Consider the following 11578-nt stretch of genomic DNA (forward strand, 5'->3'; position numbering starts at 1 on the left):
AGGGGTAATGACTCAGGGGAATCAGCGCTGCCGCAGACACAAGCCAGCAGCCAGGCAGCCAGGCCTCCTTTGGCTGCCCCTCATCCATGGAGTGGCTGGCATCCCAGCCCTGCCCATCTCTTTCTGGATGTCATCTCAGTCAGGCCTCCCCTCATACTGATCTCCTTGGGCTGAGAAGGGAACCCCCAGCCGGAAGCCAGCCCTTGGTAGCCCAAGGCCTCATGCTGGTTCTCAGCATCCTCATGGCTCATGCCATGGCTGAACCCCAGCTCACCCAGCTCACCGGCTACAGGCTTGGGAGCCCCTATGTGCTCCCCCGACCTCCCCCTCCCCACAGAAGTGAACAGTCCAGGAACCAGTGGGCCTTCTTGTCCGCACTCAGCTGTGGCTCTGGAACTGAGCAGTCTGAGCCCACTCGGGGGGATGTTATTGCGTGACCACCAGGAAACCACTGCCTCAGTTTCCATCGCTATGACATGGGCACAGTCTCCTCTGACTCCCAGACCGGCGGAAGGACAAAATGAGTTCCTTGATGAGGAGGCCGTGGCCTTTAGTGCACATTGACCCCCTCCCACCCCTCCCCCTACGTCCTGGCTCCACCCTGTCCAAGCACCAGGGCTCAGATGCTATAATTTGCCAGAATCTGGTATGTGAGAGGACAGTGCAGGAGGGCCCTAGGGGGTGGGGGCACTTGCAGTGCCTTCAGCTGGACCTTAGGCCCTTTCCCCGGTGGCGGCAGGAGGTGGCCCTGCAGGCCAGGCTCTGTCCTCATGTGCCCCTTCGCTTCTCTAGCGGGAAGCAGGGGTGCCAGCAGAGACTCTTTGGTGCAAACCTCCTCCAGCCCAGGCCCAGCATAGGTCAGGGCTCCCTACCCCACTCCTGTGCCCCACGCTCGTGGTCCCCACACAGCAGGGCTGTTGGGGGCCGGGGGCTGCAGTGAGTATCCAGACTGGGGCCTCCGCAGGAGGAGCAGGCAAAGGCTTGCAGGTGGGAGGCAGGCGGAAGGGGGTGGGGAAGGTGGAGGGAGACGCCGGGCAGGCCGCGGCCCCTCCCCGCTCCCTCCCTGCGCGCCGCCGGCGACAGTGCCCCTCCTGGGCAGGGGGCGGAGAAGACGGCGACGGGAGGGGAGGAGGCGGCGGCGGAGGCGGGATTTGGAGTTTCCCTCCGCAGCAGCGGCGGCGGCGGCCCCTCGGCTCCAGGCGAGGCCGCCGCCCGAGGCTCCGGTGGCGCTCGGCGGCAGTGGCGGTGGCGCTTCCCGCCGCCGGGGCTTCGGAAACTTCCCGGCCGCCACGCGCGGAGCCGGCGCTGGAAGCCCAGCGGAACGGAGGTGAGCAGAGGTGAGCGGAGCACGCGGCGCCGGGCCACCCACCCCACCCCACCCCCACCCGGCCGGGCCGCCCTCCGACGTGCGCTCCTCCACCCTGCACCCCCAAAGTCTTGCCAACGCACACCCCACGGGGCCGACGCGCGCGCCCCTGCGAGACCCGCCTGGTCCTGCCACCGCACACCCCCCACATCCCGCCTGTGCGCCTCCCGTGTCCTCAGCCACGCACACCCCCTGCCACTTATGCGCACGCGGACCCAGGTCCCTGCAGTGCAAACAGCAGCCCCTAACCTACCACCCAGCACTGTCCCCAACTCAGGCCAGCACCCATCCCAGACCCTGCCACGCCTCAATACACACCCAGGCACATACATATTCCCCACACATCCCTGCTCTCTGCACTAACACAGCTCCCCTCGCCGTGCCCCCACCATCTCCGACTCCCCATATGCTCATTACAGACACCCCACCCACATTCCCAGCCCAGAGACGCTGCAATCCACCTACCCCAAGCGAAGCCCCAACACTAACCCACACCCCAGGGGCTGACACTCCCCACTTCCCTCAGCCAGGCCCACTCCCCAGCACACACACAGACCCCAACACGTATGCACACCTGCTGGATTCCCGCTCTCCAGCACCCCGCCCCGCCCCCGTCACAAATAGCCCTCAACAGCCCCCAGCACATCCCCAGTCCCTCCCACCACCACCCCCAACACCTGGCACGCGGGCTCTAGAGGCTGCAGCATTTGGTGACATCCCTGCCAAGCGCCTCTGACTTGCCTTCGGAGGCGGCTTGCCATCCTGAGGGCCCCCAGGTGCCTCCCTAAACAGACTTTGAGTCTCCCCAGCGACTGGTTTGGCCTCTTCCCTAAGAGATAAAGAAGGCACTGGGGGCGCAAGGTACCGTGCTTAGATATGCGGGCGCCGGTGGGGGTCGGGGAGGAGGAAACGAGAGGCAGGCATTGATATGGACGCAGTGCACGTAGTAGGTCGGTTCCGCGAAGACTGGAATTCACGCAGTGCGTGTGTGTCTGCGTGTGTGTTGGGGGGGAGTAATAAGTGTGCACGTGTGCTTGTGCGTGGGGGGCGGGCAGTGTGCAACCCGCTGAGAGAAAAGGCAGGAGCAGCACCCGCCTCGTGCAACAATTGGTTTCATTCATTCACGCCGCCTTTATTAATGAGCATTTCTTCCCTGAGCGCTAGGCTGGTGCCAGGCCCCGCACTGGGGGGCAGGGGCCAGCTTGGGGCCAGGCACACCCCACTCCTGCCTTGGAGGAACTCCCAGTCCCACGAGGTGACCGACCAGGAAAAGCAGAAAGCCATCCCCAGCGGAAAGTGTATTTGGTGGAAAAGACACTGGATTTGGCAGGAACACTGTCGCTGGGAGTTGTGCTCCCGGCCATGTGACCGGGCCGCCACAGCCGAAATCCTGCCACTGGGCCCGGCGGGAACCGGGCATTTCGGAATGGGGGGATGAAAGGGGAGGCGGGACGTCGCATTCCGGAGGCTCTGGGGACCAGAGGGCACACGCGGCGCGAGGGGCCTACTGGCTGCAAAGTCCCGAGGCCTCCAAGGGGCAGTGGCCGGGCGGGGCGGGGCGAGGCGGAGGCCAGGGGCGCCCAAGGGCTGGGGCTGCGGGCAAAGCGCCCACCCTGCGGAGAGCTGGCGGAGGGGGCCTGAGAGGCCCAGGCACGCAGCCCGCCTCCCCCTGCCCAGCCCATGGAGGGAGCAGGCTGGGGCAGGGTGGGCGCCCCGAGTGGGCGCGGGAGTAGGCACTGCGGGGGGCCCGAGTGGGGGGCCGCCCGGAGAGGGTCGGGGGGAAGGGGGCTTGGCTGCGCTCAGCCCTGCAGTGCGGAGGTGGCAACAGGTTCCAGTCGGTCCTGCTGCTGGCGCAGCGGGCGCTGCTGGCGCCGGGCACAGAGCACTCGCTTTCCCGGTTGGAGGGCTTGCCAGCAGGATTGGGAGCGAGGTGCAGGGGAGCCACTCTCAGGCGTTGGGAGACAAATGCCCCGTCACCACCCACCCTGGGGGGGGGGGGCGCGGCGCGGGTTGTGCTTGGAGCCCAGCTTCCTCTCCCTTCACCATCGCAGAAGCTGCCTCCCTCCTCGTCATCTTCCCAGCCAGGCTCCCGCCACCTCCTCCAGGAGGCCCTCTGCACAAGCATGTCTGGGCATCTCAGGACCTCCTACCTCCTTGGGGGTCAGCAATCCTCTCTCCAACCACATAACAGCGTGGGTGGGGGCATGTGTCTCTCTTCCTCCTTGTCAGATGCCCCCCCCCCCCACACACACACACACACACACTGCCTACAACACAGCCAAACCAGGCACCCTAGGCTGGCACATGGCAGAACCTCTTGGTGCCTTCAGCCCCTGAACACCCCGGGGTTCCACCCACAGGTGCATCGGGCCTGGACGGAGCCCCCAGGCTTGGGGCCCTTGACCAGGTGGCAGCCTATCTCTGCCTCTGGAAGCGAGGATGGAGGGATAGGAGACCCTAGAAGACAGATTTCCTGCCTAAGAGGATGTGGACAGAGGGACTGGGCCCTGCTCTGACCCCCACCGCCAACCCAGCTTCCAAACTTCGGTTCTTGGGCATTGCGGCCTCAGAGAACTGAGGTCCGGAGCACAGAGGAGGGAGACCACAAGCTGGCCCAGTGGATGGACAAAGGCTACCTGGGGGTGAGGGGTGAAGAAAGAGCAGAATGTGGACAGGATGCAGAGGAGGGAGGCCTGGGCTGAGGGAAGGGGGACACAGCCCAGCTGCCTGAGGCCCCTGGATGCTGGTGGTGGGACTCAATCCAGAGCCTTGGACATGGTGGGCTATGGCCAGAGATTAGACCCCGGCTGGCGACCCACTGGGCCAGGGAGGGAGGAAGGGGGAGAGGGGTGACTAGAGGCCCCTTTGAGGTAGCCCAGCTCTCCCCAACATTACTTCCTGAGTTTTCTCATCTTACTTTGGTCTGAGAGGAGTCCAGTAGCTGCCCTAAACTTGACCAACCTAAATGTTGGCCTTCCAGTGGCTTGAACCGTCCACTCCACATGGCCTGTGGCGCCCGTCCTATGCACAGAGCTCTGCCTTTTTAAATATATGTGTGTGTGTGTGTATATATATATATATATATATATATATATATATACATTGATTTCAGAGAGAAAGGGAGAGGGAGAGAGAGAGAGAAACATCAATGATGAGAGAATCATGGATCGGCTGCCTCCCGCACGCCCCACACTGGGGATCAAGCCTGCAACCCTGGCATGTGCCCTGGCTGGGAATCGAACTGTGACCTCTTGGTTCATAGGTCGATGCTCAACCACTGAGCCACGCTGGCCAGGCTAGCTTGGCCTTCTTTTACTTAGTTCCTTAGGGTCGATTCCCAAGCGTGGCCAGAGAGTATGAATTTCCTTCTAGCTCTGGATGCATATTACCAAATTAATTTCCAAAAGGGCCAACAGAATCCTCCAGAAGCAGCAACAGAGCAGCAGGCCGGTTTCACAGCACCCTTGCCAGCACTGGGTGTTCTCATTTAGAGAACATTTCACTAATGTAATAAGTGCGAAGTGTTACCTTGTTTTCTGTTGTTACCTTGGTTTTTTCATTTGGTTTCCTTCCGTGCCTGAGGTTGAACCTTCCCCCGAGCCTCTTGTAACCAGTTGGGTTCCCTCCTTCCTGCAGTCTTTTCTGGTGGCCTGTTGCCCATTTATCTCTCGGAGTCTTAACCTTTTGATCAATTTGTATGAGTTTTATCTTTGTTGTACATTTCCCCTCAACTCGGCTATTTGCTTCAGACGGGTTTTAAGCAGAGAGGGGACATAGAACCAGACTTTTCAGAAACCTTCCCCACCTCGTTTCATTGTCTCAGTACTTATCACACGTGGTATTATCGTGCTTGGTCCCCTATCACCTACGGACCTGTCCCCCTAGCCTGGGAGCTCTGTGCAAGCTGAGACCCCGTGTGTCCGCCTGGTCATCATCCTGTGTGCACGGAAGGAATGGAGGTCAGTGGCCTTTGCTGAACGAATGTTCTAGGGCAGGGCAGGAAGAGGGTGGCTGAGATAAAAAGACCTAGAGGCAGGGACAGAGCTTTGCAAGCTGTGACGGTGACCCGGTCAAGAGCTGGCAAGCGCAAACCCTTGGCCAGAGCCAGGCAGAGAGGAGAGTACAGATGTGAGACCTTAAGTAGAAATTATTCACTCTTGACTAGGCGGGAGGCAGAGGGAGAGGCTGGGTGACTCCCAGAATCGGTAACATGATAAGACCAGAGCACTACAGTTGGGAGCTGGGAGCTCCTGGGTGCCTTTGGCCAGGCCTGTGTGAAGGAATGAGGGTGCCCAGAGGCTGGCTGACCTCTGCCTGTTGGGCCCTCCCCCCAGCCTTGGGCAGGGTTCTGGGCCAGGAAGCAGCAATGGGTTTCTGGTCCCTGTTTCCTCCTCCCATGATTTCAGTGACACCCCATGGTAGCCCAAGTGGTGGCTCTGGTGAGCCCACTATATAGATGGGGCCACGGAAGTCCAGTCAGGGGACATGATGGTCCAGGGTCGCCAAGTGAGTAGGCAACCTCTGGTGCAGGGGCACTGGGCTCTTGTCCCCACCCCTCCCCCTGCCTCCAGGGGGCCTGACTGGCGCCGGCCAGGGGAGCTGTGGCTGGCCCCCTGCAGGGCCCCTGACCTGCCCTTGGCCTCTGCCCTGGCCCAGTCCCGCTTGGGTGGAAGTCCCAGCTCAGCGCGCGACTTGCAGGGGGCCCACCCGACTGCTTTCGCCGGCACCCGTTGGCTAGCTCGACCCCTGAGCCCGCCCCCATAGCCCCGCCCCTCCAAACGGTAACTCCTTGTCCAAAGGCAGCCGCTTCCAAGGTGGAAGCCAGGTCCTCTGCTAAGCAGCCAGCGCGCCTGTGGCTCAGGACTTTGCTTCCACGTGCGCGCCTGCTCGGGCCGCACTACCTTCTTCCCAGAGGCCAAGCCCGGGGACACCCTGTCTGAGGACCGCGCTCCGAGTCCCGCGGTGGCCCTGGCCGAGGCATCGGCACAGGGCCACCCGCGGGGGGATCACGACTCAGGTCTCTCTCCTTTTCTTTTCCCGGGACTGGCGGGTGGGAGGCTGGGGGGCGGGGGGGGAGTACCAGAGCTGGATCGGCTCCGAAAGGGCCATCTCGCCTCCACCCCACCTCTATTCCCTGGGCCCACCTGGCCGTGGGGGAGACCTTGATCTTCAGCCCCTCTCACACGCACGCGCCCCCAAAGTCTGAAGCGCGAACTTGGGGAGTGATTCCGGGCAGGCCGAGAGAGAATCTCAGAAAAAAGGTGTGAAGGAAGGCGGCCGTGCGTGGCTTTGGGACACCCCAGGAGAGGCTGGGAAGGAACCCACGGCTCTCAAAGGGGCCGTGGGATGCCCAGCTCTACTCTTCTGGGGGGGGGGGGGGGTTCTCACACTTCCTTTCTCGGGAGCGGTGAGCGGCGACCGGGCACCCAGGTGGCTGCCTCGGGTGTTCTTTTGGGGCCACAGTGCCTTCTGCGTGTCCTCACTGTGGGAAGGGCGCGAGCAGAGAGAATCGAGCGGTGGAGGGGTGTCCCTGCGGGTGTCCTGGGCGCCTGCCTTGGCACGGGGTCGACTTCACATCTTGACCCCTGGGCTCCTGCCCTATGGCAGCCGGGCGGGGAGGACCTCCGGCTCACCACGCGTGTCTCCCCTCTCTCCGCAGCGCCAGCGCCAGCGCCAGCGCCAGCGGCCCGACGTGCCAGCAGCCGCGAACCCATGGAGGGTCTGGGCCGCTCGTGCCTGTGGCTGCGCCGGGAGCTCGCGCCCCCGCAGCCGCAGCTGCTGCTCCTGGACTGCCGCAGCCGCGAGATGTACGAGTCGGCGCGCATCGGCGGGGCGCTGAGCGTGGCCCTGCCCGCGCTGCTGCTGCGCCGCCTTCGGCGGGGGAGCCTGTCCGTGCGCGCGCTCCTGCCGGGGCCGCCGCTGCAGCCGCCTCCGCCCGCTCCTGTGCTCCTGTACGACCAGGGCGGGGGTCGGCACCGGCGCGGGGATGCCGAGGCCGAGGCTGAGGCCGAGCCCGAGGCTGAGGAGTGGGAGCCCGAGTCGGTGCTGGGCACCCTGCTCCAGAAGCTGCGGGAGGAAGGCTACCTGGCCTACTACCTACAGGGTAGGTGCGAGCGGGGGCGCGGTGGGCACCAGCCTGGGGCGGGGGAGATCCCGACCCCACCTTCAGAGGGGAGTCACAATTCATTTGCTCTTGAGCGAGCTCCGCTTTTTTTTTTTTTTTTTGTCTAAAGTGGAGGTGAGAAACCCTCCCCTGAGTGTGACCATGGGCAAGTCCTTCCCCCTTGGGAGCCTCAGTTTCTGAGTCTGGAAAATGGGTAGAAAGTGGCTGACCTGGCCTGGCTCCCGGCCTTCCTGAGCTAGTAATGCCGCCTACTGCAGCTGCTCAGCCACAGGGCAAGGAGGCCAGCAACACAGGACAAATCCTGCTCTGCAAAGGCAGGAAGGGGGGAGAGGGAGAGGGAGAGGGAGAGGGGGAGAGGGGGAGAGAGAGAGAGAGAGAGAGAGAGAGAGAGAGAGAGAGAGAGAGAGAAGCAGGGAAGGCAGAAGGAGGCCTGAGAAAGCAGAGACCTCTCCCCCTCTCCCCCCCCCCCAGTCATGGCAGGGCTGGATGGAAGGGAGACAGGCTGATACAAGCCCTTTGGCTCTGTGCCGAGACACACACACACACACACACACACACACACACACTCCAGAGATCCAGGCTAGGGACAGGGCTTCTATGAACCTACAGAACCAGTTGTCCCCACTTCCCCATGGAAAAGGGTCACTGGGGTGTGTTCCCTTGCTCCCTTCAGAATGCACAGGGATATAGAAATCCACAGAATGCTGCATTTCCAGGCCCCCGCCCCAGCCCGGGGACATAGCTCTCTGTAGACCAAGGAAATGCTCACTTCCTGGGACTTTGAGACTATCCAGGTGGAATGTCCCGCTCTCTCCCGGGCTCCTCTCTTCTTGGGGTCTCATTTCACCCCTGAAGAGAGCACAGAGATGGCTGTGACCTGGCCCCTGCCATCAGGGCACTCCTGGTCGAGCCTGATAGGGAGACACCCAGGCAGAGAACTTATGTGGGAAGCTTTCCTCTTCTGTAACTGATGGCCATAGTCCTCCCCCCCCCCCCCCCGCCTCCGCTCCCCCGCTTCCCTCCCCCCCCATCCCCGGAGGTTAGCAGCGCCTCTAGACTCTACTGAGCCCTGGCGCCAGCCTCGGCTTGGCCCTGGAGGTATGAGATCTTTTTGGGATGGCTGAGCCTGGGCCCAACAGCCACAGTGAGCACTTGCTGTCCAGGAAGTAACCAACAGCACGAGGTGAGGGTGGCTGAGCTGCCCAGAGCGCACCACATGGCAACACCCATCTAGAACAGGCTGCTAGCTTCTGAGTCCCCTTTGGGAACTCAGGGGTCGGGCTCTCTGGGGCTGGTTCCCTGGTCGGGGACCAGATCGGGGACCAGATCGGCAGAAACCTCCTCTCTCCCTCCCAGGTGGCTTCAGCAGATTCCAGGCTGAGTGCCCTCAGCTGTGCGAAAGCAGCCTCAGTAGCCGTGGTGGAGCCAGCATGGCCATGGTGCCCAGTCCAGTGGTGGGACTGGGCAACCTGTGCCTGGGTTCTGACTGCTCCGACGGGGAATCCGAACCTGACCGAGACTCCCTGAGCTGCAGCCTGGATTCCGAGGGTGCCACGCCCCCCCCATCGGGGCTGATACCATCCTTCCCGGTCCAGATCCTGCCCAACCTCTATCTGGGTTGTGCCCGAGATTCGGCCAACGTGGAGAGCCTGGCCAAGCTAGGCATCCGCTACATCCTCAATGTCACCCCCAACCTCCCTAACCTCTTTGAGAAGAATGGCGACTTTCACTACAAGCAGATTCCCATCTCGGACCACTGGAGCCAGAATTTGTCCCAGTTCTTTCCTGAGGCCATCGCATTCATTGGTGAGTCCTCCCTGCCCTCCCCTTTCTCCCTCCTCCACCAGACCTGGCTCCTGGCCTCTCCCATCGCTTGCCCCTCTCCCTCATGAGGGCTCTTCCCGGGCTCAGCTGCCATTCCCAGATCCCAAAGCCAGGATGGCACTTGTGGGGTCAGGCAGCGCTGGGGCCAGGAACTCTCGGGCCGGGCAGGGCTCCCAGGCCAACCTGGTCAGGGCCACCTGGCTTGGAGGGTGGGATGGGGTGGGGGCTGCGAGCACCCCTCCGGAGTGAGGCCTGCCCCTCACTCTGCCCCCCACTCCGCCCTGCCTAGATGAAGCCTTGGGCCAGAACTGCGGGGTGCTTGTCCACTGCCTGGCGGGCGTCAGCCGCTCCGTCACCGTCACCGTGGCCTACCTCATGCAGAAGCTCCACCTCTCCCTCAACGATGCCTACGACCTGGTCAAGCGCAAGAAGTCCAACATCTCGCCCAACTTCAACTTCATGGGGCAGCTGCTGGACTTCGAGCGCAGCCTGCGGCTGGAGGAGCGTCGTTCCCGCGGGCGGGGCAGCGGGGGGCAGGAGTCCGCCACCTCGGACCCGCCCTCCTTCTTTACCACCCCCACCAGCGACGGGGTCTTCGAGCTCGACCCCACATAGGGCCCCGTCCAGTCCTGTCCCCCAATGGGTGCTCCCGACCACCCATGCGCTGTGGGGGGAGAAGGGGGAGGGAGGGAGGGAGCTTAGCTGTCAGCGGGGGGAGGGGGGAGGGGGGTTGGGGGGGAGAGCACAATACCTCATGCGGGGGCTGTGGGAAGAGGCAGGCGCTGGGAGCCTCCCCAGGGTGGCCACCCGGAGAGACCCGCCCTGCCCACTTGAAACATCCTCGGGAATCCTATTAAATGTGCCTCTGGGCCGGCTGGGACCACCGGCCTGACCCTCGCCGCTTTGGGGCGGGACCTCGCTCCAGAAACTGCCTCTTCTGCGACTGTTACTTTTTTCTTTGGGGGGTAGGGGGTTCCCTTTCCGAGGGACCATTCCCGGTGGCGGCCTGTCCCCGGGCCCGGGCCCCGTGCTTTGCCAGCTCAGCTGGGCCCTGAGCCTCCCTGTGGTTGCCCCCTCAGAAAGGGCGCGTGCCTACTCCGGCCACCTCATTTGCCGCCAGGGACCTGCTCGCAGTCCCATCCCTGTCCCCAAATGGCTGCTTCTGGGGAGGGGCTCGCCACCACCACCAGCGCAGTCACCTCCCGGCTTCTCTGCCCGGGGCTTCCCAGGGGACGCGGTCTCAGAGGTGCAGCGGCCACCCGGCGGCCACGGGGACGGCCCGCCTCTGGGTGGCTCCTTGCTGGGCAGCACCGCTGGGGAGATCACCGGCCCGAGAGCCATTGGGAGGGTTCCCAGCCGCACATCTGGCGCCCTGACTGTTTATCCACTTGACATTTGAAAAGATGCTTTTTCTCCTCTTTCCCAGATGTCTTGACGGGATCACTGAGGCTCTTTGTGACTGAGGGTGGTCAGACTGCCACGGGAGAAGATGGGGTCTCAGAGCAAGAGCTGGAGGCGGGGGAGGGGAAGAAGAAGGCCTGAATTTTGATACTGCGGGTCCCACACAGTCACACACACACACACACACACACACACACACACACACACACGGCCATTCATTGCAGACACACCCCTCGCGGGCGGTGGGCAGCGGGCGGCGGCACTTATACACACCCTAACCCTTGGGAACCCACCCCACAGTTGCTTTCTTGAATTGTTCCTGAATAAACGGTTTCTGTAAGATTCTGAACCGAGGGAGGCTGCTTCCTGGGTACCTTGGAGGGTTTGGGGAAGGGCAGGGGCGGGGGGGGGGGTAGGGGGGAGGTCTAGGGAGGGGGGAACATACTGGGCCGCTCAGGGACTCAAGCGTCACCCCGCCCCCATGTCATCATTTCCCATCTGGCGCCTGCACTGCCTGTTGGCCCCACCTCTAGCCAGGTCCCCCATTTACTCACGACCCATTGAACCCCTATCTGCCACGTACGGCTAATGACCAGGATGAAGCAGTGAACCAAAGAGGCCTGCCACTTGGAGCCAACTTCCAGGAGGGGGAGGGAGGACACTAAACAACAGACCCCATAAATCAGTAAATGGCACCGGGTGTCCAGAGTGGCGGAGATCAGGGGAGCAGGGACCAGAAGTGACCATGCAGTTGGGCGGCTACGCCCCAAGACTCGGTGCAGGGTCAGAGCCTCAGCAGGAGGGGATGGGAGCCACAGAAGGGCCTGAGCTGGGGAGGGACAAGAGCAGACTTGCATATCCCA

General features: G+C 63.0%; 1 protein-coding gene across 1 annotated transcript; it reads left to right on the forward strand.

Moving 5' to 3' along the window:
• The first annotated feature begins 7042 nt into the window (after positions 1–7042).
• On the forward strand, positions 7043–11055 carry DUSP9 (dual specificity phosphatase 9). The gene is made up of 3 exons (XM_081081445.1): positions 7043–7469; positions 8847–9296; positions 9604–11055. Exons 1-3 carry the CDS (start codon positions 7079–7081, stop codon positions 9927–9929), a joined length of 1167 nt encoding a protein of 388 aa, XP_080937571.1. The 5' UTR covers positions 7043–7078; the 3' UTR covers positions 9930–11055.
• Positions 11056–11578: the final 523 nt, after the last annotated feature.

The sequence above is a fragment of the Myotis nattereri genome (genome assembly GCF_964212035.1).
Source record: "Myotis nattereri genome assembly, chromosome: X".
Lineage (NCBI taxonomy): Eukaryota > Metazoa > Chordata > Mammalia > Chiroptera > Vespertilionidae > Myotis > Myotis nattereri.